Raw genomic sequence first — 21,863 nt, 5'->3', positions numbered from 1 at the left:
TGATACATGAGTTGCTGCTGACCCGGGCGCGAGGGGGTAAAAGCTGACTGAATAGGCTGCTGGCAGGCACCGGTTACCAGAGGGCTTGACGTGACGTCGGAGCGTTATCGTTCCACAGCCCTGGCCGGTCCCGGGCTGCAAAAATGCAGAGTGAGGAAGGGGAGGCGCCGAGATCCAGCCTCCTCCTCATGTGACCGGCTGATTTCAGTGCTAAGGGTCAAGTTCGTAGGGGCATTTGGACGCTTAGGTGGCGTCTTCGTACAGAGGCTGTATCACGGATGCAGAGGGCGAGGGCGGATTTCACGCCTCGTTCTCTGCCCACGCAGGAGCAGACCATAGTGCTCCCGTCCCAACCCGCTCAAAATGGTGCCACACAGAAAATTTGGGTTGGACGGGACCTCAGGAAGTTGCATCAACCCCCTGCTCCAAGCAGGACCAGCCCCAACTACTTCATCCCAGCCAAAGCTTTGTCTAGCTGGGTCTTAAGCTCCAAGGATGGAGACTGCACCGCCTCTCTGGATAGCCTGTACCAGTGCTTCACCATCCTCCTAGAGAGAGAGAGATGGCAAACTGCTGGCTTATATTCAGCTTCTTGTCCCCTGTCACCCCAGGTCCTTTTCTGCAGAGCTGCTGCCCAGCCCATCACCCCCAGCCTGCACCGGTGCAGGGGATTGCTCCCTCCTCAGTGCAGGACTTTGCCCTGAGATGCCTTTTGGACCAATCCTCCGGTTTATCTAGGACGCTGAGTCCTAGCCCTACCCTCCAGTGCAGGATAAACAAAACGGGCACGTTTCTTTTGCGTCCTGTGAAACGCCAGGTGTGGCAAGTCACCAGAGAAGCCGAGCACGGTGGAGTCGGTCCATCGATTCCCGCGCCAGCGGAGTTGCTGCTGATGTGCACGGAGAAGAGAGAGGAGAATCGTGCTGCCGGTCTGTGTCCTGGGCCAGGTCGTGCAGCTGGGTCACGTCTTGATTTCCCCATCTGCAAAATGATATTTATTCCCTCCCTTGGGGACACTAGTGAGCGTGTTACATGGGTAGGGCTCCTGAGCTCTCAACTCTTCACAGACCCGGGGACTCTGGGTGGAAAGTACATTCAAGAGCAGGCTTCCTTCCCTCTCTGCACCCAAACTCTGTGTCTGGGGTGGTCGAGGGTTGCAGTAGAGCCATTGTGACTTGTGTGAACTAAGCCCATGCCTTATAGCTTAATAACTATTCTCCAACTATTTGGGTTGGTCTAATAAAAGATATCAGATTCACCCAAGGAACCTTGTCTGCCTGTGTCCTTAGACCAACACGGCTACAACCTACACCCCTGCAAGCCCATGCCTGGCACTCGTACACATCGCGCAGGTTTTCGGCTGTTGCCTGTCGCCTGGGCCCTGCAAGCCCTTTGCTCGTACTTGGTTCTGCTTCGGCCTGCCCTTAGTGAGGACTCGGAGCTGTGCGAAGCGGTGCAATTCGTTAGTGAGGTTGGGGCTGTAACGCCCTGACACGCTGTAGGTAGTTTTCTACCCGGGGAGACAAACAACCAGTGTTCCCAACCAGTGAGTCATTTGTTGTGGTTACCGTTGTGATTGCCAAGGGCTATTTTTAAGCTTGAAATAGGCCATGAGCTCATGCCTCTAAGGATGTGGTGAGCTTGAGTGAGTGCACAATGATAACGAGCAGGCCAGGTCTTGGCCAGCAACCGTGCGGCGCGGTGCGTGCATCTGGGGAGCAGTGCACACCCTTCCAGCTGGGCGCTGGTGCCTTGCGAGCCAGAGCCGCCAAGCAAAGCAGGAGGTCCCGCTGGGTCTGTGGGGCCTGCCTGGATGGGACGTCTTGCTTTGTGGGGTCTGAGAAGCCCAGCCCGGTGGCTCGGGGTGATGCCAGGTGCCTTTTCTGCCTCTGCTCTCTGTCTTCTGCTCCCAGGCCTTCGTCCTGTCCGTGCCCCGCTGCCTCCTCGTGTGCTCATCCTGCCCCAGGAAGGTGGTGCATAGGAAATGCTGGCTAATTTAAGTCGTGTTTCGGGGAAGAGAGATGTGGGAAAATCCTCGCCCGTGGCCTGCCGGGGCCCTGAGTTGCCAGCACTTGGGGTTGTGGGGTGCTGGCTCAGGAGAGCACGAGGCTTTAATTTCACCCTTTCTGCAAAGCTAATGTTGATACGGGCTCTCTCCCCACGACCCCCTGGCGTTGGGTGCTGCCCTCCACCCACCCCACTAGTGCCCGGCATCCTGGTCCTCACGTGTGTCGGGGGAGGTAAGCCTCTCCGGCCAGCAGTTCATGCCTATCCCATGAACACAAAACCACGCGTACCTGGAAGCGACAGCACGGCCATGAGCAGAGGGGGTCTAGAGCATGGCCCTCAGAGACCAACAGAGACAGAGCTGCCCTCCTGTGCCCTATGCCTCCCTTCTCGCAGGGAGTGGCAGGATCTTGTGGGTGCTTGTGCAAGTGCATGTACATGCATGTGTGCGTGTGTGCACACATGTCTCCTTCACGGAGCCGTGCAGCCCCAGCAGCAAGGGCCCGTGCTGAATGCCCCTGCTTGCCTCGGGGCACAAGCCAGGCTCCATCCTCCCTGTGTGCGTGCAGCGCCCCATCCAGCGTCCTGCCCCAGCCGTCTGTGCTGCCAGCAGGCAACGCTAGGTGTCAGCACCCGCCGCGGGACTCGGGGAAGGTTTGGGAGGAGGAATGCAGCCGGGCTGGCAGGGGCTTCTGCTGTTGGGCCTGAACAGACGTGGCATTTTTGGACTTCCCCAGGAAGCTTTCCAGCTTTTGGTGTCGGCGGCCTTTCTACAAACATCCCGGTGCCCGTCTGTCCCTAACCAGGACCCTGACGCTAGCAAGATGACTTTAATGGAAGGCGGTCATGACGGGTCCGGGCCGTGGGGACGAGCACGTGTTAGCAAATACTTGCTCTTTCATATTGGATGAGCTAGGGTGCCGATTTAGTACGCGCCTTCCTTCAAAGCCATGGCTGGGGATAACAGAATAGCTCGGCCCGTTCGTGTTCGTGAGGTCCCGTAACACGTCCCGAGTCCTGCACTAGCCTGTCCTGCCGCTGCAGTCCTGGCAGGAGGTGTGAAGTAGTTTGGGGACGCTGACTGCGGTGGCACGGCCGGGGAGGTAACGAAATGCTCGGCAGCATTTTCCCTCTTGCTCTTGGCAGCTCTTTGGAGACGAGGCAATGGCACGCTGCATTGTATATATGTTTTAATTTCCCCTCGTGAGCTGCTCTCCTTTATTCTGCAGCCTGGATCAGCAGGCGCTCTGGCTTTGGTGGCTGGGGATGAAAGGCACATTCCAGTTGGCTTGGGGCTGCTCTCTTTGATTTTTTTTTTCTTTCCTTCCCTATTGGAAGATATTTTTGTAAGGATCGCCCGGGCCAAGCACTTCAGATCCTGGCTGGGGAAAGAGACGTGCAAGCTCCCTGCTACCCCCCTGTTGGACTAGCTCCAACCAGCTAAAAATTCCCCTGCGGGTCCTAAACGCCATCCTACCCTCCCTTAACGCCGGCGTCGCTAACGACATTGCCTCTGGGGTGACTGAGCGTGGCCAAGGCCAGGAGCCGACCTGCTGGGTGTCAGTAAGCAGCTACCCCCACAGTCAGACGGCAGCGGGGCCAGCGGAGAGTCTGCAGGAGCTGGCTGGTGGCGATGAACTTGTTTTAGAAAGCCTGTGAGCCCCCTACTCCTTTTATGGCCATGTTTCAGCACACGATGCATCTGTCGTGGAAGTTGGTCACTCATTTCACACTGGCTTTTTCGCTCTGTCCTTCGGAGCTGACTCTCCATTTCATTTAGACGCTTGTCCGGCAGTTGTATGCGGCCAGGCGGGTCCCCTACTGTCCCTGCTCCCTCATTATCCAGCTGCTCTGCCGCCCAGCTACTTCTCTGGTCATTTTACCATGTTAGGCCCGGAAGAAGCTCAGGGACTTAGCTTTAAGCCCATGAAGACTTTCACTGACCTCGGAGCATTTTCTCCTGTGCACGAAGTCGGACACGCACTAAAGCGCTTGGTCCGCGCCGAATCGTTCCTCCCGCTGCTTCGTGCAAGGGCCGTGCAGCTTGATGGAGACCGGAGAGAGGGGATAATATGCTCGTGCCTGCAGCTGCACGCAAGAAAACGGTGGCAAGAAAAAGCTCCTCTGCTATTTCCACCTTGGTGGAAAGCTGCCCTTCATCGCTGAAATCTGAGCACCGGCCTGGCCACCTGGCAGAGAAGAGCCTGCTCCCTCCTCCTCTCTCGGTCAAACCACACGATACGAATGAGGTCCCTGGGATGGGGATGACCAGTGGGGTACAGGGCAGGGTTTTTCCACAGAAGAGGGGCAAGGCGAGGAAAAATCTTCAGTGTTATCAGAGCGAGGACCTGGAGCTATTTAAGCTGTCAGAGTATCTCCTCTGACTCCATGGGAGCCCGTATATGTAGTCTCTGGCTTTTGGGTTTTGGTTTTGGGGAGGGCAGGCACTGCGGCAGAGACTTGCTAAGGGCCTTCATCTCCTCCCAGAGACCTACTGGGAGCGTCGGGATGGGTCCGGGCGTGTCTGGGAGTTTCTGGGTCCCTTGAGGGGGGGCAGTTTCGACCCCTCACTTTTGGGCTGAGCTGCACGGTGCATTTGTTCCAGAAAGAGGAAGAAGTTGCAGTTAAAAAAACATCCCTAAGGGAAAATTGATGCTGACACGGCTGCTTGGCACCGGACCGAAACAAAGCCGTTCTCCAGCGCTCGCTGCCCAGCGCCTGGACCGTTGGCTCCTTGGGTTGATTGTCTCAGCCACCGGGACGGCAAAGCAAGCGTCTTGTTCTGTAACCTGTGTTCGGGCTGCTTAAATATCACAAGGCAAATAACCCCGCTTGCGGTCCCTGCAAAGCAAGTGTTGCCTGCCAGGATTTATCACACATGGGTGTATTCAAATTTGAAAACACCTGAGTGATGCGGGAACCTAAATACCCCTCCTAAAAGAGCGGGGATATCATCCCCCCGTAGTCACTGGCTCGGAGACCCAGATCCAAGGCCCTGCCCTGAGGTGGGGGCTGTTCGGCGAGGGTCTCTCTGGGGCTCCCCAGTCTCATTCTGGTCCAAAGGTCTTTTCCCGATTGAAGGTTTTGCTGAAGCTCCCCAGTCTGGGGGACATGATGTGGTTTCGATGAATCTGCATGTTCCCACCAAAAGTAAGTTTGGCCCTAAACTCTTGTGACAGGAGCTTCTTCTGTCCCACGGGGAGTCACCAAGCGCCAAAGCCCCCTTGGATGCGGGAGCTGGGCTCTGAAGCCATTCGAATGCCTGCAGCGATGTTACCTTGATTTGTGCCAAAACGACGTGCCCGTTAGGAAGTCAGACTCCGGCGTTGTCACTCCCTTGACTCTGCCATGTGGCCTCGGGCAAGCCCGACGCCTGATCGGATCTGGTAAAGCATGAATGAAGTCGCGGCTGCTTCCGCTATTATTTAACTTTTGCATTTACCCTTAACACACATTAAAAAGGGCAAAATAGCTTCCAGGTGCCAGAGCAGTGAGGGCCAGGCTTCTTGCAGGCGTGTGACAGGGAAGGGTAGCGGATGCCAGGCGGTTAGCTCATGGTCCACCGACCTCTGACCGCTGTCACCGATCCTGGCTTCCCCAGGTTGGAAGGATTTAATTTTTCCAGGTACAGCCGAGCTGTGCCCAGGCCTGGCCTGTTGAAGGGTTACATGGGATAAGCTTTTCAGTCACATCTGCTAAATAATGCAACAAATTTTCTCAGCAAAGCAGCTCAACAAACAGGGCTGTCTCCGTAATACCCGATTAGCACTAAGGTGTGAGGGCGGGTCTGAGAAATATTTGGTCCACAACAAAGTTATTCATGAATATTAAATTCTTACTAAATGAATGGCTGTTTCCTTAGTTTGGACAGCAGCGACTGCGGTGGGATTAATTCTTGATCTTGTTGTCCTCCATGCACTAAGTTACCACCATCACACTTGGCAAGGAAGCCCCTGTGCTGGCTGCGTGACAAAAAGGGGATTAGTTTGCTGCTCTGAGTTGCGGGTAGATATTAGCCTGAAAAAAAGAAAAGAAACCAGAGCCCCATCTTTCCCTCCCCTGGCTCACTTTAAAATACGTTTTTTTCTAAAGTTAGAAAGAAAAGTAACTGGACCAAACCAGAGCCCTCGGAAGGTAACCTTTGCATCTAATCCAACCCACTGGTCTCGCTGGAAAGGACTTCATAGCTTTGTTTCTCCTTGTAAAGAATTTGGGACATATGTCCTGACAATTAGTCAGAGCAACCAAAATACACTATCAACCCTGCAAGCTGATCTCTTCGGACCGGGAGAGCTAAGATAGGCACAGGCTGAGTATTGTGAAGCCGTGGGGATGGTTAGCCTTAATATGGATGCGTAACCAATGGATTTTACGGCTTTCAGTCGCTGTCTAGCTATTGCGAATACAACGACTAGGACATTAGCTTGCTTTGTGCTAGTTGTTTCACAGGGCCAGGTACAGTTGCACGCTAAACAGTACGGGGAGACCTGAATTGCATTGAGGTACCACTTTAGGACCACAGTCATGTACCCAAATGGCTGCTACAATGGCACTGAATAATCTCCAAGACCTGTCAAATGTCACCCGAGGCAGTCTGGCTTTGCCGTGTGTGCTAAAGTGCTTTTTTTTCCCCCTTGTCCAGGGACAAGTCTAACTAGGATGTCCATGCCCCTCCATGCGAGCAGACAGGATGCGCCTGCGTGGCTCCGTGCCAAAACCAGAGGAAGGCTCATGCTGCGATTCATAAAAAGGTCTTCGGCATACGATACAGTGTTGAAATCAGTGTAGATATCCGAGATGGGAGTGCTGGAGAAGTATCTTGGGTCTTTATCAGCATGCGGCGCTGGGATGAGAACTGCGCTACGATCCTGCGGCACCTAGCAGCCAGCGGGGACTGGGTGAACAGCTCTGATTGCATTAAAAAATGGTGGTAAAAGAGCAGTGTTAAGGTTGCAAAGACAGGAACGGGCAGAATTCAGGTTGCCTCTGCAGCCTTTTCTCTCCTCTGGCCCCTGCCGGTCCACGCGGCCCACGCTCCAGGCAGCGCACAGGGTGGAAGGTGCTCATGGATTGAATCGGGCTGTGTGGTTGATGTGGGGTCCCTGCTTGCCCCATGTCCCCCCACAGCCCATTTGGGGCCCTCTGTCTTGGGCAGTGCTGTAGCACGCTGTCCTGGTGGGCTGCAGAGCCACCGCCCTGAGCGTTGCAGGGATCCGACAGCCTGGCGCACGTCTCACAGGCACGAGATGCCAAATCCAGCAGCTGAGCCCAAGTGGGACGGGGGCGCCTGCTTGCGGGCAGTGACTCCGGGTCGAATTTGCCCGCTCTGCTGATGAAGAGGGGATGCTGTGACCTGCTGGCTGTGCCCACTTCCGTGGTGATCTGATAGCCAGGCTTGGTCCAAACCCTCTGTGCAAATCTGCGGTGCTGCAGGACTTGTACGTGCCTGCTAGCCACGGCCGAGCACTGGCAGCGGGAAGAGGAAGGGGATGGGTGTCTTGGAGGAGGCACAGTCTCCTGAAGCTCTACATTGCCACAACCCTGGGCAGGGTTGTCCCGCGGGTCTACTTGAGCCCAGCCAGCTCCACGGCTTAGAGCCGACACTGCCCCGCTCCTCCTGCACCCTGGGCTTCGGGCACGGCATTGGGAGAACGCAGCCCTGACTTTGCAATCCTAACAGTGCTCTTTAAGCACAGGTTTTTAATGCAATTAGAGCTGACCAGGGAAGCTATGTTCCCTCTGTCCCTCAGCCCCCGGGGCGGTGTCTGGACCGGCTCGCAGCTCTTCTCAGCGTGGCACGTAGCGGGAATGCGTGTCTTGGGGCCGTGCGGTGAGTCTGGCAGAGCAGAGTGCTGCCATGGCCTGCCTGTCAGTCATTTACTGCAGGTTCGTCTTCCTGGGTGTTTGCCGGACGTGTTCAATACCATGAGTCCCGGCTCCCACGTCCTTTTCACTGAACTTCCAGGCCTCCGGCTTGCAAAGAGCAGCTGGCTCTGAACTAGAGTCTAACCTACCTAATGGCTCAGATACCAGGAGGCAAATAAAAGTGACCCTGGCTTTATTGCTTTTTCTTTTTTTTTTTTTTTTTAAATCTCAGGGTTTTTAAGCCACTTCAGAGCGTGACGGGTCAGTTGTTTGCTTGCCTGTTCTTTGAACAGGTGGGGTTGGTAGGCTGGGATTTCCCTGGGGAAATCCTCGTGTCGAACAGGATGCCAGGAGTCCTAAATATTCTGGAATCTGCTCCGGATGCATCGAGGAAGCGAAGTCTTTGCAGGGCGCCGTCCCCTGTGCGCTACCGGTTGTGCTACCCCACAACCCCCCGCTCCGCAGCGGTACAGCGGACTTTGCAAAGTTTTCAGCCCTCGCATCCTAACCGTCCTGCTCCCAGGCCATACCACAATGGCAGCACAGAGATGAGCCCTTGCCACCGGGGTAAGGCGCTGCGCCTGTTCCTGCCATGGTGCGGGCTGAGAGCAAATCGCCCTGTCCTCAAAGCAGCGCGGGATGGCTCGAACAAAGCCTTGCAGCTTGAGATCTGGGAGCAGAAGGTGACATTTTTAAACATTACGGAGGTGCTAAACCAGCGGGGACAACCCTGATCTTCCACAGGACGAGCCCTCGATGGGGGCAGAGCAGCGTGGACGCGGTGCGTGACCACAGAGCAAGCCGTCCATCCGCCACAGCGAGAACCAGAAGGCAACCGAAAAGAAGAGAAAAAGGAGGTTCAGGGATGCTGTCGTGAACAAGCCTTCCCCTGACCTTACAGAGACAGCGCCCTGGCACGGGGTCCCTTCTCCAAGACCAAAATAGCCGGGAGGCTGGATGAGGGATTGAACAAAAACTTGGATGTATAAAGCAGTCCTTTGATTTATTCCTGCCCCCTGGCTCTGGGCGTCAGCTGGCGATCAGCGGCCAGCCGTGTCAACAACAGGTGGAGCTGAGCACATCCTTGGAGAGGCCGTTGTAGCCGAGCAGATGGAAATAAAACAGAAACATCTTCACTGGCTAATGGGAACAGCCCTGAAACTACCCCGGCGTGTGGAAAGAGACACGTGGCCATGTCTTTCCTTCCCGGCCTTTCCCCCCGTGATGCCTTTGCCCCGATTTCTCCGTTCCTCCGCGCTCCCTGCCGCTCCTGCGCGAGTTCAGGGGGGCAGGTCTGCGTGGCACGAGCCGTGGGGTGCCCGCTGCCTGACGCGGCGGTAGGGAAGCTGAGCCCGTGCTAATGTAGGGTGGGAACCAGGCCAGGCTGCTGGTTCGGGACCGGCGGTGGGGACCTCACCATGGCAGTGCCGGCGTGCTTCCCCTACGGTGGCGAGTGATCGCCGCTCCTGCACCGATCCGAGAGGCACTCTCCAGCCCCACGCGCACGCCTGGCGTGCTTTGGGATGTGGGGGTCATCCCTAGAGCACAAGGCAGCAGGGCTCTCGCTGGGTGATTTCTGCCTGGGTGGTGGGTTGTCTTGCTTCCCATCAATGCAAAGGGTTTTCACATGACTTGACGCACGGCAGTCTCCCCCGTCCAGAGAGATGCAGGACGCCTGGAGACCACGAGGCCAGTCCCTCGCCTTGGTACTTCTTCCCGGCTCGCAGGGGAAGCATCAGCTTTGCTTTAGCGTGCCGTCGCCGGCTGCTTTGCTGAGCAAGGCTGTGCGCCTGCTGTTTTCAGACAGCCCCCGCTTGGGCAGCCATCACGTGGCGCTAGGCCCCTGGGGCGGTACTGTGTCACTTCTGTTGGCTGGGGGTCGCTCATGGAGAAGGTGCGGGCGGGAGTTTCCATAATCTCCCTGCTCAGTTGGGCTTTAGACGGCGGTCGGGGTGAGGGGCTGCCTTGGATCATTTGAGGTCACTTTGCAGCCAGGGAGGGGACAAGGCCCCTGCGAGCACTGGAAACTGCTCTGCGGTGTTGTCACCCCTTTTCTGCCTGGACTTTTCTCCCACGTACGGCGCTGGGCATTGCCCCCTTTTTGCTTTAGCTCCACTGAGCACCGCGCCTGACAAGGAGCATCCTGCTGGCGTTTCTCCCCTCTCCCCACTGGCTGGAGTTGCATGAAGGGGTTAGGACCGGGCAACGGAGGCCCAGCCCTGGGAAAGCAATGAGTGGTGGGGTTGGGATGCCTGCACCCCGGGACGTGGGAGGCTTGTTGGGTCCACAGCTGCTCCTGGAGGATCCACGGGCAGCCGCGGATGGGACGTGGCCTCGCTGCTTGTGCTCTTCCTTCGTGGGCAGCACCCATAGAAATGCAGCCTTCCTCCTTCTGCTTTGCTTTCCTGAGCGCCCGGTGGGAGGCCTCTGGAGCCGGGCTCGGGCAGGGCACGGACGCCCACCCCGAAAACGCCCCTCTTAGCATGTGTTGCCTGCAGCGGCCCCCCCTTTGGGAGTGTTTACTGCACCTGTCCTGCGCCGTCACACACAACAGCTCTGGCCTGGGGGCACAACCCCCGCGCCAGCTGGAAGGCAGATGATGGGCCGCGGAGCAGATCGGCGCTCTTACCCCGGGTCAAAGCTGTCAGCGCGCCCCCACCTTGCTTGCTGGTGCCGTGTGCAGCCGGGGCGGCGTGCGGGGGGCCGCGGAGTGGAACATTTCCCTGAAAGGTGGGCGCCGCGCTGCATTTACTGCGCTCGCTCGTCCCTTTGATGGTGACTAATGGCTCGTCAATGCCTGGATAGAGCCACGGTCCTATTTCAGTGACTCTCAGCTGTGTTGAGTGACAGGGATATGCGAGAAGGGCTGGAGCTGTCCAGACACACATTTTTCTGGCAGGATTGTTTAGGTCAAGAAAAATACTCTGGGCAACACAATGCTGAATCACTTGTGTATTTGAGTCAGTGACACCACGGCTCAGTCACGCCATCAGCCCAGCCGCCACCCTGCCGATAAACCGCGGCTTTGCGGGAAATGTCTCTGGGCTCAGCTGGCTGGAAAAAACCATCAAGAAACCGGGGACTAAATAGAAAGGTGCATGGGGTGCAGCACCAGGCCTCAGGCCAGACGAGGAGGAAAATGCAAGTGCCAGGGCCGGGGTGCCCTGAACATCTGCAGACGGCGGTGCGAGGTGCGGACGCTGCACGGGAGGTTCTGCAGGGGCTCCATCCCCGTGCTGCAGCAACTCTCAACCGGGGGCCAGGTGGTCCTTGTAAGGGTGCTGCAGCTCCCGTAGGTGCGTAGACCCCTACCTGTGAGTCGCAAGGTAAACCCCAAGATTTCCAATAGAAACCTCGAGTGTCCAAAACGTCGAGCCCTGCTGCGGTCTCTCTCGAGTCTTTGCAGCAGAAGGTGAGTGGAGTTTTCCACGGGCTGCCTGGAGATCGAGACCCGCAGCCCTCGGGCGCGGGACGAGGGCCTGGTTGGGCCGAAGCGGTGCGTCTGTGCACAGTGGACCCCTGGCTGGGACGTAATAGATATAAGGATAACCGGTGTAATGGGGCATTTGGGGGACGCTGGGGAGGAACTCGGGCCTGGACAGGAGCTGGAAATTGCCTGAAGGCATGACCACCAGTCAGCAAAACAGCGTCAGCGCTGCCCCAGGTGGGACAGGGCCGTGCTTCATGCATGGGGCAGCCACTACCTTCAGCTGGAACGGGCTGGCTTTTATATGGCACCTTCCAGGATCCTTGAGGGCTTTGCAAGCCACGCTCCTGGCATGAAACACTGGCTTCGCAGGCGGTGGCGGCAGGACTGCCATCAGCCTCTGCTGGGCCAGGGTTTCCCCGCTGCGTTTTCTCAGTCTCTACTTTTACCTTCCTGCTCCTGTTTCATGTTATATATGGGCACCTGTGGATGTGGCACATATGGATGTGCGTATTTGGTATATATGGAAGAGAGATTGTGTGTGTGCGTGTGTGAAATACACTCACACAGGCCCTGGGCCTCTGTCTAGCGTGCCTGCAGCATGCTTAGCCGTGTACATATACGCCTCTCCAATTCTGTCTATGAATTGCAGCCATCTCTGGGGTGGAACGTGACAGCTGGTTTAACGCTGCTCAGGAATGTGACACCGCCGTTTAGGACAGGAAGTGAAGCTTACCCTAGCTAATCGAAATCACAGGGGATAGTTTAGAGAGGCAGAAAATAATTACCCGGTGGGATTGCAGCCAGGGGACGCCAACCCTCGCCTACCATAGGGTGAACAGCATGCCAGATCGCTACTGGCACCACGACGAGCACAGTTATCCTTGTGAACTCCATGCACGTTGCCAACAAATGAACAGAGCTGTCTGTGAACATTGCACCGTTCGTGTGCAATGAGAGCAGCTCAGTTGCTTGGAGCCCTGTGACTTCCAGGCCCACGAAAATCATCTGCTCCGGTTTGATGCGTTGATTAGGGTGGGCCGGCAGAGTTTTTTCTCCAACCGGCTGTATAGTTGGGACAAATATTAAATAAAACTTTTGGGCACAATGTGTCCTTCCCCAGGTCTGGAAAAGAAGCAGGTGCAGTTGATGCTAAATACCAATGACTTGGTTCAATAAAAGATGTTACCCAACAAATCTCACTTCTCACTTTTCTCTGGGACCATGACAGCTGCCATGCCATCACGGCACTACTGTATAGGTATCCTGGCCAAGCGTGCTAATAAGAATCGGCTGAATACATGGACCGCGCTTCGCTCCTCTGGATCAAACACGCTCTCCTTGCCAGCCTTGAGGTACGCACACGCACATGGTGATTGGAACGGGGTCTAACCCTGCCGGGGTGTCTTGGGGTGGGCCAAGTTGTAGCACGGGTCTCCTGGGTCACGACAGCCAGGCCCGTGCCGCGTGCCTGCATTGTGCTCGTTGCGGTGGAACGTGCCAACCTGCCCGTGGTCCAAGTGAGAGCCTTTCCCAAGCCCCACAGCACAGCAGTGCTTAGTGCCAGACAGCGCAATTACTGTACAAACTGTATAGCCTGGGCAAGGAGAGCTAGGAACAGCAGCTCATTTCTCACAGCGCTCCCCCGAGTAGGTGCCCAGGGCAGGAAACCGAGCTCGAGAGGTTAACCGACTTTCCCACGGCCGCGCAGGGAGTCAGTGTCATTGGCAGGGCTCGAGTTGAGGCGTTCCTGGCTCCCAGCCCTGAGCTCAGGCCACCGATCACCGTCTGCCGCCCCGGCCCTGTTGACATAGCGTGGTGCTGACACGACCTCCCTGCCGCTACGCGCTGGAAACTAGAGGGACACACTTGAGACGCGGGGCTCGTGAGGACAGCGGCCGGGCGGCCTCTGCTCCAGCTGCGAAAGCAATGGCACGGCGTCTCAAGTGGCTTCTCCGTGCCGCGCTGCGGTTTCCCCTGCTGCATGAGCAGCAGGGATGTGGGGGGCTCAGGCATATGAGCTACCCTGAAATAAAACCACATTGCAGATTGGACGCTCTCATTAAACCCGCCGAGGTCCAGCCCCCGCGCAGGGGTCCGGTGCCAGCCTTTGTGGTCAGACTAAAGTGCCTGCTCTTCTAGTGGGTTTCCTTTGGGATCATAAAAGCACGTATTGCTCACTCTTGGAGGGTGCACACTAGCTTGCATGGCACTGGGAACTCACACTTGGCCCCTGTAATCAGCTTCTGTTATTTAAATACTGTTCAGACCCAGTGAGCGTGGGGCAGCGCTGACCCCCGGGGACACTGTAATGCCTGCAAGCTGCCTGGAAAGCCAAGGCCAGGCTGTGCTCTCTCGGGCGTTCGAGCTGCAGCCGCGCTCCCGCCACCTCTAGAACGAATTTGGATGCTGAAGTAGTCGTGCAGGTATTTATACGTTGTCCCTGGATCCTATTCTTCTCCCTTGGATCACCTAAAATGGTAAGAATTTTGGAGTGGGATTAACGTGGTGATCTCTGGGGAGGGGTGTGGACATCTGGTGGTAGGTCTTTCTGTATTAATAGCCTCCCCTTAAATGTATGTTATCAAATGAGACACATTCTTATCAGGCGAGAGACTATGAACTCAGTTGTCTAAGGGGCGGCTTGTGAATTAGTTCCCTTAATCATGGCTTTCCACAGGCATACAGGTAACACGGCAATACCGTAGCCTCGTTTATCGGCGGGCGGCCTTGTATTTCGCGGTGTGTTTTAATAGCAGGCTAGCGTGTCGTAAAAGCGGTTGTTTACTTGTTGCCTACCTAAGAGCCTAACGGGTGTGCAGGCTGGCATTAACCGGTGCTTGGGGTGTCGCCGTTGCAGGACTTTGGGGTGTCGTCCAGTGCAGCGGTGTTGAACGGGAAATGCTTTATACACTGCGCAGTGCACGTGGTGCACGGCAGCTGCGCTTTCAGGGTGGCCGTTGCATCGTCTCAGGGTGGGCACCGCAGGGGCAGGATATTTGCCATGCAGCTTTCGTGCTTGGGCACTGGCATTGGGAGCGGGGACGTTTCTGCTTCCTTGCCCGCTCCTTTGGGGTAAAATACAAACGCAGGGTTGCTGCACTGGAGGGGACAGGTCGTGGTTACTTGGTATTTCTCTTTCTTCTCCTTGAGCCCTTCTGACCCATTTCCCTAAGGAGAGAGCTTTTGCTATGCAGGGGATTATACAAATGTGCCCTGCATATTTTGGGTCATGGATATCTTACACCCACAGGCTGAAAGAGGTGGTTGTGTCACGGTGGTGAATCCTGCCGGAAAAGCAAAGGCAGAGCAGGTGCAGGGAGCACACACAGAACAAGGGCAGAGCATGGCTTTAAGGATGAATTAGGTCTAAAAGTGCTTTTAAAACCAGAGGGGAAAGTTTGCAAGGTGCTTAAATCGTGCTGGATTCCCCAGGTGTCCTTTGCGTGGTGCCACCTTCCCTCGAGCGTCATGGCACTGGGTTTTGCATGTGCTCTGCACCGTCACACCTGGGGCATGGGCTGTATTTTTAATTAACAGGCGACTCGCAGCTCCTTGCTCTTAGCACTGACCCTGACAGTCCAATTCACTAGTTTGCTGTGCTGGGACCGCTGCGCCGGCCACCACTGACTCCGTGGTCTCCCTGCCCGTCCGCATCCGACTGCCCTTTACGCACGGTGTGAGCTGTTTGGGGCAGGGACCATCTTGCTGTACCAGGGCTCCCGGTCCCTTACTGGGGCTCCTAGCACTGCAGCTGCCACCACCCCCATCTGCCCTCGCCTGAAGAAATCGGCCGTCAGGCTGAGCCGGGCGGGAGACCGAAGGGGGCTGCAAACTGCAGTTCAGAGGAGTCTGGTGCACAGCGCTGGGCATTGGTATCTTTTCCACTTGCAGGTTTAGCGCGGGTGGGTGGTCCTAGCGGCGGCCACCTGGCCCCGTGATACCGCATCCATCCTTTGCAGCTAGTAGTGAGCAAGGGCCATAAGCAACTGTTGGATTTGGGCATGCTCAGCAAGGCAGAGTCGTGTCTCAAATACTGCATCGGCCTTTCTGCTCCGAAATGCAGGCGGAGAGCTGCCCGGGGAGGCAGAGGCAGGCTCCGCACGCTGCCGGAGGGATGGGCAGCTCCGGGCGGGTGACAGGTCAGGCCTGGCTCCCGAATGGGGACAGACTGGCACACGCGGACAGTCGGCGTGTTTGTGGTTGGGTAAATTACTGTTGAATTCTAGCCTGTTTTCACATAAAATACTCTGATATCGGAGAAGGCCACGGGCTTGGCCTGGCGCCTTGGTGCAGTGGCCAGGAGTTAAATTGAGGCTCTACTTTGCCAGAGCTTCTGGGAACCAGCTTCGCCTGGGATTAGTTTCTGGAGCTGGTTCAGGAAAGCTGGCGGAGCTGCTCTTTGGGGAGGCTGGGAGGACCACAGCCCGCGGGTTATAGGTCTCCCTGGATATTGCAAATTCTTGGTGTTGCTTGGTGCTCTCCGTGGAGTTTGGCCTTTAATGCAACACCGCTCCTTCAGCCGGCGGCCAGTGCATCGTCCCTTCTCCCCGCCACCCCTCCCTCTGCACGGGCAGTACCTCACCCTGCACGGACGTGCAGCCGGGCCTTCCCTCCTGGGGCTTGGTTTTTGTCTCCCCAGTTCCCTGAGTAGTAGCTTTTTTCCCCACTGCTTGGTGCGCGTAAGCAGCCCGAGGACTGTCCGGATGACAGGCCGAGGTGCAGAGGCCTGAGACCGCTGCTGGCAGACCGCACTGCCCACACGCATCAGCTTTGGGGCAAATCCCAGCTGAAGAAGAGCTGTGTGAGCTGTTTTCCAGCTCACACCCGAGCCCCTCGCGGCCTCTCCTCGTGTTGCACGCTGCTCGTGTAACAGCTGCCTTGCTGCGGCAGGGTGTGGGCAGGGCTCGAGGAGCCTGTGGACCGTGCTCTGGTCCCTTGCCTTCGGGCAGGGGCAGGAAGTGGGGTGGCACATGGGCAATGCCTGGCCTGCAGCCACCCCCCCAGTCCCCAAGCCAGGGCTGCAGAGGCCTGTGCTTCCACCTGCCCTGCACTGGCTGTGGCACAACAGACACCGAGGTCCTGCCCAGCCCTGAGCTTTGCTGCTTGTTATATCAGGTACCCCAGCTCCGGGGTGGCTATGACCGTGCCACTGGGGCAACCAGGGCTTTGGTGCACAGCACCAGGCTGTGTACACACCGCGCTGGCTCCAGGAGCCCATGCATGGGTGCAGCCCAGCAGAGATGATGCATGGGAGCATCTCCCTGGGGGTACTGCACTGGCAGCTCCAGGGAGCTCATGTCAACGGGTGCTGAAGCAGCAGCTGCAAGCTCCCGGCTCTGTCCGGCTCTCCCCACCAGCTGAAGCAGAGCAGGGCATTACCCCTGTCCTCTCCTGGGGCTGACCGCTGCCTCCATCCTTCCCTCGTCCTCATGGGGTGGGAGGTGACCCAGCCAGGCTTTCTTGGCCCTGGTGCTGGTCCTGGTGAATTCATGGCAAATCCCACGTCTGGGTGCATCCAGTACCGTGCCAGCTCACACGAGTCTGAGTGACTGCATGTGGAGGAAGGGTGGGAGCTGCCCGTCATGGGAGCAGGACATAATCTTCTGACTTCGCAGGGAAGCTGCTGGCACTGAGCGAGCCAACATCTCCGGGCATCCTGGTGCCAGGGCGTGCTCAGCGCAGTGCACAGGGGGCGCACGCAGGCAGGGCTGTCGGTGCAGGGCCCATGCGGCGGGTTATAGAGAGCGTTTGACTTGTTGGCTGCCCAAAACCTCAGCCTGTAGGCAGGGTTTCCTGTCACCAGCTGCAGACTAAATGCAGGACATCACACGTGCACGCGTGTGTGCGCGTACATACATGTGTTTGCATGCATGTACACGTGCATGTGAATACACGTATGCACACATGTGCGTGCATACGTGCGTGTACATGCATCCCCTGCCCTCGGCTATCAAGTCACAGCTGGCAGCAGTCTGTTGCACCTGGCGTGGATGCGCTGGTACCGGGAACCCCTCCTCCATGCACTAGCGTTTCCATGAGCAAGGCCTGAGCTGCTCTCTGGTGGCAGCAGAAGGTACAGGCGTAAGCCTCGGCGCTGTGCGAGAGTGTCCAGCTGGCGTGGAGAGAGGGAGCGGCACACGGGCACTCGGGGCCCAAGCCGGGTCACCAGGCTGGCACTGACCTGTGCAGGCATGGGTGCTGCTCGGCCCTGGCTCTGCCCGGAGCACGCAAACCCCCTCCCCAGCAGCAGAAGACAGCAGGTGGATACCCTCCCCTGCCCATCACAACACCCCTGGCCCAGGGGGCCATAGGGCTGGGGCCCTTGCAGCTGAGCGTGGAGCCGTGTGCCTCCTGGGGGGGATGGCACCGCATGCTGAGACAGGCCCAGGGGCACCGGCGTTGACATGTGCTTCCCCCTCTCCCACAGGCGGGCCCAGCAGCTACACGGTGGGCACCATGTCGGACCGCTTCGACTGCCACTACTGCCGCGAGTCGCTGCACGGCAAGAAGTACGTGCAGAAGGACGGGCGCCACTGCTGCGTCAAGTGCTTCGAGAAGTTCTGCGCCAACACCTGCACCGAGTGCCGCAAGCCCATCGGCGCCGACTCCAAGGTAGGTGGGGGCCTGGCTGCAGGCAACCAGGTGGGTGGAGGAGGAAAGGGGCTGTGAAAGGGGCGACATGGGCCTGGGGGTGCCTCTGGCAGTGACGCTACTGTGGCTGCCCCTAGGAGCTGCACTTCAAGAACCGGTACTGGCACGACAGCTGCTTCCACTGCACCAAGTGCTACGCCTCGCTGGTCAATGAGCCCTTCATGCTGCGTGAGAACAACAAGGTCTGGTGCAGCAACTGCACCGCCAAGGACGAGGCCCCGCGCTGCAAGGGCTGCTACAAGCCCATCATTGCAGGTAGCTTGCCAGGCCCAGGCCTTCCCACCCCAGGCACGGAGCAGAGAAGGGGGGGCGGGGGGGGGGAAGCTCCTTATCCCGCCCCGTCCAAACCCGCCCAGACAAATCCACCATAAATGTTTTGTAAAACCGATGCTTTGTAAAACCAGGCATCGCTAGACCTAGACCATCCCCGACCAGTGGCCGTTCACCCTTTCCTTGAGCACCTCCATTCAGCTCTGCTCCGAGAGCTCAGCCCCTGGCTGGCAGCAGTCCCGGGGCCTTTGTGCCGCCGGCCCCGACACCCGGCGCCGTGTGTTGCAGGTGACCAGAACGTGGAGTACAAGAAGAGCGTGTGGCACAAGGACTGCTTCACCTGCTACCAGTGCAAGACCGTAATCGGCACCGGCAGCTTCTTCCCCAAGGGTGACGACATCTACTGCGTCTCCTGCCACGAGCACAAGTTTGCCAAGACCTGCGCCAAGTGCAAGAACGTAAGTGGCCCAGCAGTCCTGGGCTGCCAGAGGTCCTGGGTCAAGGCCTCACAAGAATTGTGCCCCTCACTGGTACCAGCCCCGGTAGTGGAGCGGAGGGTGTGGGGCACACCTCTTGCAAGCAGCCAGCTGGAGCAGATGGTCTGGGCAGGACAGCACTAGGTTACTGATGGCTGGTGCCTGCCAGGAGCCCAGACCCAGAGGCAATGAGCACAGGGCAATTCCCAGGCTGGGTGCAGGGGAGAGCTGGATCAGAAGCAAGGAAGGGCAAGGGCCCAGCCGGTGGCACAGGAGAAGGGACCCAGCAGCTCTCACCCCAGGAGCTGGCCTGCCTGCGGTGCTAGAGCGGGTCTGTCCTCGTCTTCCCCCAGCCCATCACTTCCGGAGGCATCACCTACCAGGAGCAGCCCTGGCACTCCGAGTGCTTCGTCTGCACCAGCTGCAAGAAGCCCATTGGCGGGCGGCGCTTCACGGCCGTGGAGAACGACTTCTACTGCGTGGACTGCTACAAGGAATGCGTCGCCAAGAAGTGCGCGGGCTGCCAAAGCCCCATCACAGGTAGGCAGGCCAGCCCTCCCACCCCGCAGCGAGCCGACAGGCTGGGGCTGCCAGACTGCCTCGCCCATGTCCAGAGCAAGTGCTGTAGGCACAGTCCAGAGGGGGCCCAGCACAGTGACACGGGGCCAGCTCCGGGGTTGGCCCCCATGCAGTTGTGGGGAGTCTGGACCTCTCGCTTAGGCCCTGCCTCTCAGTCCCAAACAAGCTCCTAGAAGGGAGATGTTGAAGCCCCAGCGCAGGTGTCCAAGCCTCGGCTGTTGGTGCTAGCCCTGAGCGAGGAGCAGAGCTGCTTTTTCCCTCCCCACCTCCTTTGCTCGGGACTGGCTCTGTTCTGCTCGTCCCTGCCCCATGGCCAGCTCCCACTGGAGCCCTTCAGAAGAAGGCACCTGCTCTTCAGAGGGCAACCCAAGGTTTTCTTGGGGTGAGCTGGTTGGGGACCGTGCCCCTCATCTGCACCAGTCACCTTCCATAACGTCTCCCCTCTCCACCGCAGGCTTTGGACGGGGATCCAGCGTGGTCAACTATGAAGACCAGTCCTGGCATGATTATTGCTTCAAGTGCAAGAAGTGTTCCCGCCCGCTGGCTAACCGCCGCTTTGTCTGCCATAACCAGCAGATTTACTGCCCCGAGTGTCCCCATAGACTGTGAGGAGGCCCTGCGCATCCCACGAGCGTCTCGGCAAAGGGGCAATGCTTGGTTTGATTTTAAGCTCTGCGGTTAATCTTACTGGGCTGCAAAACTAACTCTGCTTTCATATAATGGTTAGAGCGACGGCTGACGGGGCCACCCGCATGGCAGGGGTAGCCTTGGACAGCCGGGTCCTGAGTATTCTGCGTGATGAGTAGCATAAATGCCACGAAGCTGATTTTTAACATGTAGCTTAAGTTCATGCTTGACACTTAAATGAAGCGGTTTTGACGAGGGACATTGCATCTTCTGCCGAGATCAACATTTCGGGAGATGCAAAGATTATACATTAGCGTATATACAGTGCTTTAACTTACGCATTTCTCCTAACAGTACTTATCAGCTATACTCCTAGCAGCAAGTGAACGTTAGATGCCTTTTCTTATACTCTTAATAAGCCTAAGCTTAGACCACACGAAACCTAAGTTACGGCAAGTGCATGCTACAGCTTTATGGGCTGGCTAACAAGATAAACACTGGTTCAGCTAGAGTTAGCGCTGGCATGGTTTAGGGAAGCCATGCTTAAGTTGAGAATGGCTAGTTGGGGGGTGGGGGGGGTTACTTATCAGCTTTTCTACTTGACTTAACGCTGCTTTTCCCGGCTGGATTGCTGATTCCTTAGCCACACTTCTGCTGAAGCGTAACATGCAGAAAGAGCGAACGCGCCTTTTTAGACAGGTCTCCTGTCACACCGTGGTCTTTTCGGATCAGCTAATAAAAATTAGATTTGTGCTTGTTTGGACTCCTGCCATGGGGGAGGTTGTTTCTTCGTGGGGCTTCTCTCCGGGAACGGGTGCCTGGACTCCTTTTGTGCTGCAAAAAGGAGAGCGAGAGAGCGCGTGTGTGTGTGAGTCACATGTGGGCATCAGGGTTAGCTCACAGCCCCCTGCCCGGGAAGTGTTTTAGCACAGGTTTAGGGGGCTGTGTCTTCTGCAAAGAGACTTGCATTTGTGACCAGCCCCGAACCCCTGCCATCTCCCATGCTGCAGGGCTGTAAGGAAATGGGGCTGTCGTGGAGCAGAGGTACAACATGCCTTTGTCGTTCAACCCCTTCCTGCACAGCTGGAGAGGAGAAGCAGCCATTTGAGCAGGCTGGCTCTTTGAAACAGAAGGCCTTGGGGCTGAAAGACTGGTCTGCTTTACTCCCGATTAGAAAATAACCATTTTACAGCAGTGACTGGTCTTAATGAATTCTCCCGGTTTTACTTCAGCGCTCAGAGCTGACCACGTCAGGCTGGGCAGTGTTTAACCAGCCTGGTAAAAAGGAAGGGAAGATAAGCACTGGTATTTGATTACTCTACACAACACTGTTTAAGGCTCAATCCTAAGGGAAAAGGCTCAAAACGTAACAGCAGCCACTATCAACTCTCTGCTTCTTCCCTCGTTAATGTAGTGCTCGTGTTACAAAGATTTAAACACTGACAAGGCTTTGGGGTAAAGGCCACTCCACTCGAGGCTTCGAATCAGGCAACTGGGATTTCTAGTTAAACTGCAGAGAGGCTGAGGGCACAAATCCATGGCTGGGAACAAACAAACTGGCTTAACCCGTTTCACCTACGGGTTTCTGCATACGTGTGCGTGTACACCCCCCCCACGGCATCTGTGCACCTCACAGGGAAGCAGGACGTGCACAACTAGCAAAGCACCTCTGCCAAGTGCTGGACAACCCAGGCACAACTGCAGGCTAGCTGGAACTAGAGGCATGGCTGCGCTGTAAATCAGAGGGAAGCCGGCGGGACCCAGGGACATACGACGCCAGCCAGCTCAGGCACCAAATAGGAGCAAGCCTGTGGTAGCCTGGGCTACAATCAAGGGCTGTGCAGAGGTCCTTCCCCATGCACTGAGTTCACACTCGAGCCCCTGCGTGTTCACCCGAGCTGAATTCAAAGCCAGCAGGCCTAGTTAGCAGAGCTGCAGTCTCCCCTCTCTGGTGTGAA

General features: G+C 57.2%; 1 protein-coding gene across 2 annotated transcripts in view; it reads left to right on the top strand.

The window, feature by feature from the left end:
* FHL1 (four and a half LIM domains 1) overlaps positions 1–20,668 on the top strand; it is a 26,476-nt gene extending 5,808 nt beyond the window's left edge. Inside the window, exons 1-6 of one of the 2 annotated variants that reach the window (XM_006035661.2) lie at positions 13,841–13,987; positions 17,730–17,914; positions 18,031–18,208; positions 18,512–18,681; positions 19,053–19,239; positions 19,733–20,668. In XM_006035661.2, coding sequence (XP_006035723.1) covers positions 13,966–13,987; positions 17,730–17,914; positions 18,031–18,208; positions 18,512–18,681; positions 19,053–19,239; positions 19,733–19,887 — 897 coding nt within the window. In that variant the 5' untranslated portion in view covers positions 13,841–13,965 and the 3' untranslated portion in view covers positions 19,888–20,668. Of the gene's footprint in view, positions 1–13,840; positions 13,988–17,729; positions 17,915–18,030; positions 18,209–18,511; positions 18,682–19,052; positions 19,240–19,732 lie in introns of those variants that run through there. The other variant, XM_006035662.3, reaches the window with a different exon arrangement.
* The last annotated feature ends 1,195 nt before the right edge of the window (positions 20,669–21,863 follow it).

Source organism: Alligator sinensis, unplaced genomic scaffold (genome assembly GCF_000455745.1).
Source record: "Alligator sinensis unplaced genomic scaffold, ASM45574v1 scaffold1584_2, whole genome shotgun sequence".
Lineage (NCBI taxonomy): Eukaryota > Metazoa > Chordata > Crocodylia > Alligatoridae > Alligator > Alligator sinensis.
Note: the sequence above shows the minus strand (reverse complement) of the source record. Positions and strands in the feature narration are given on the sequence as shown.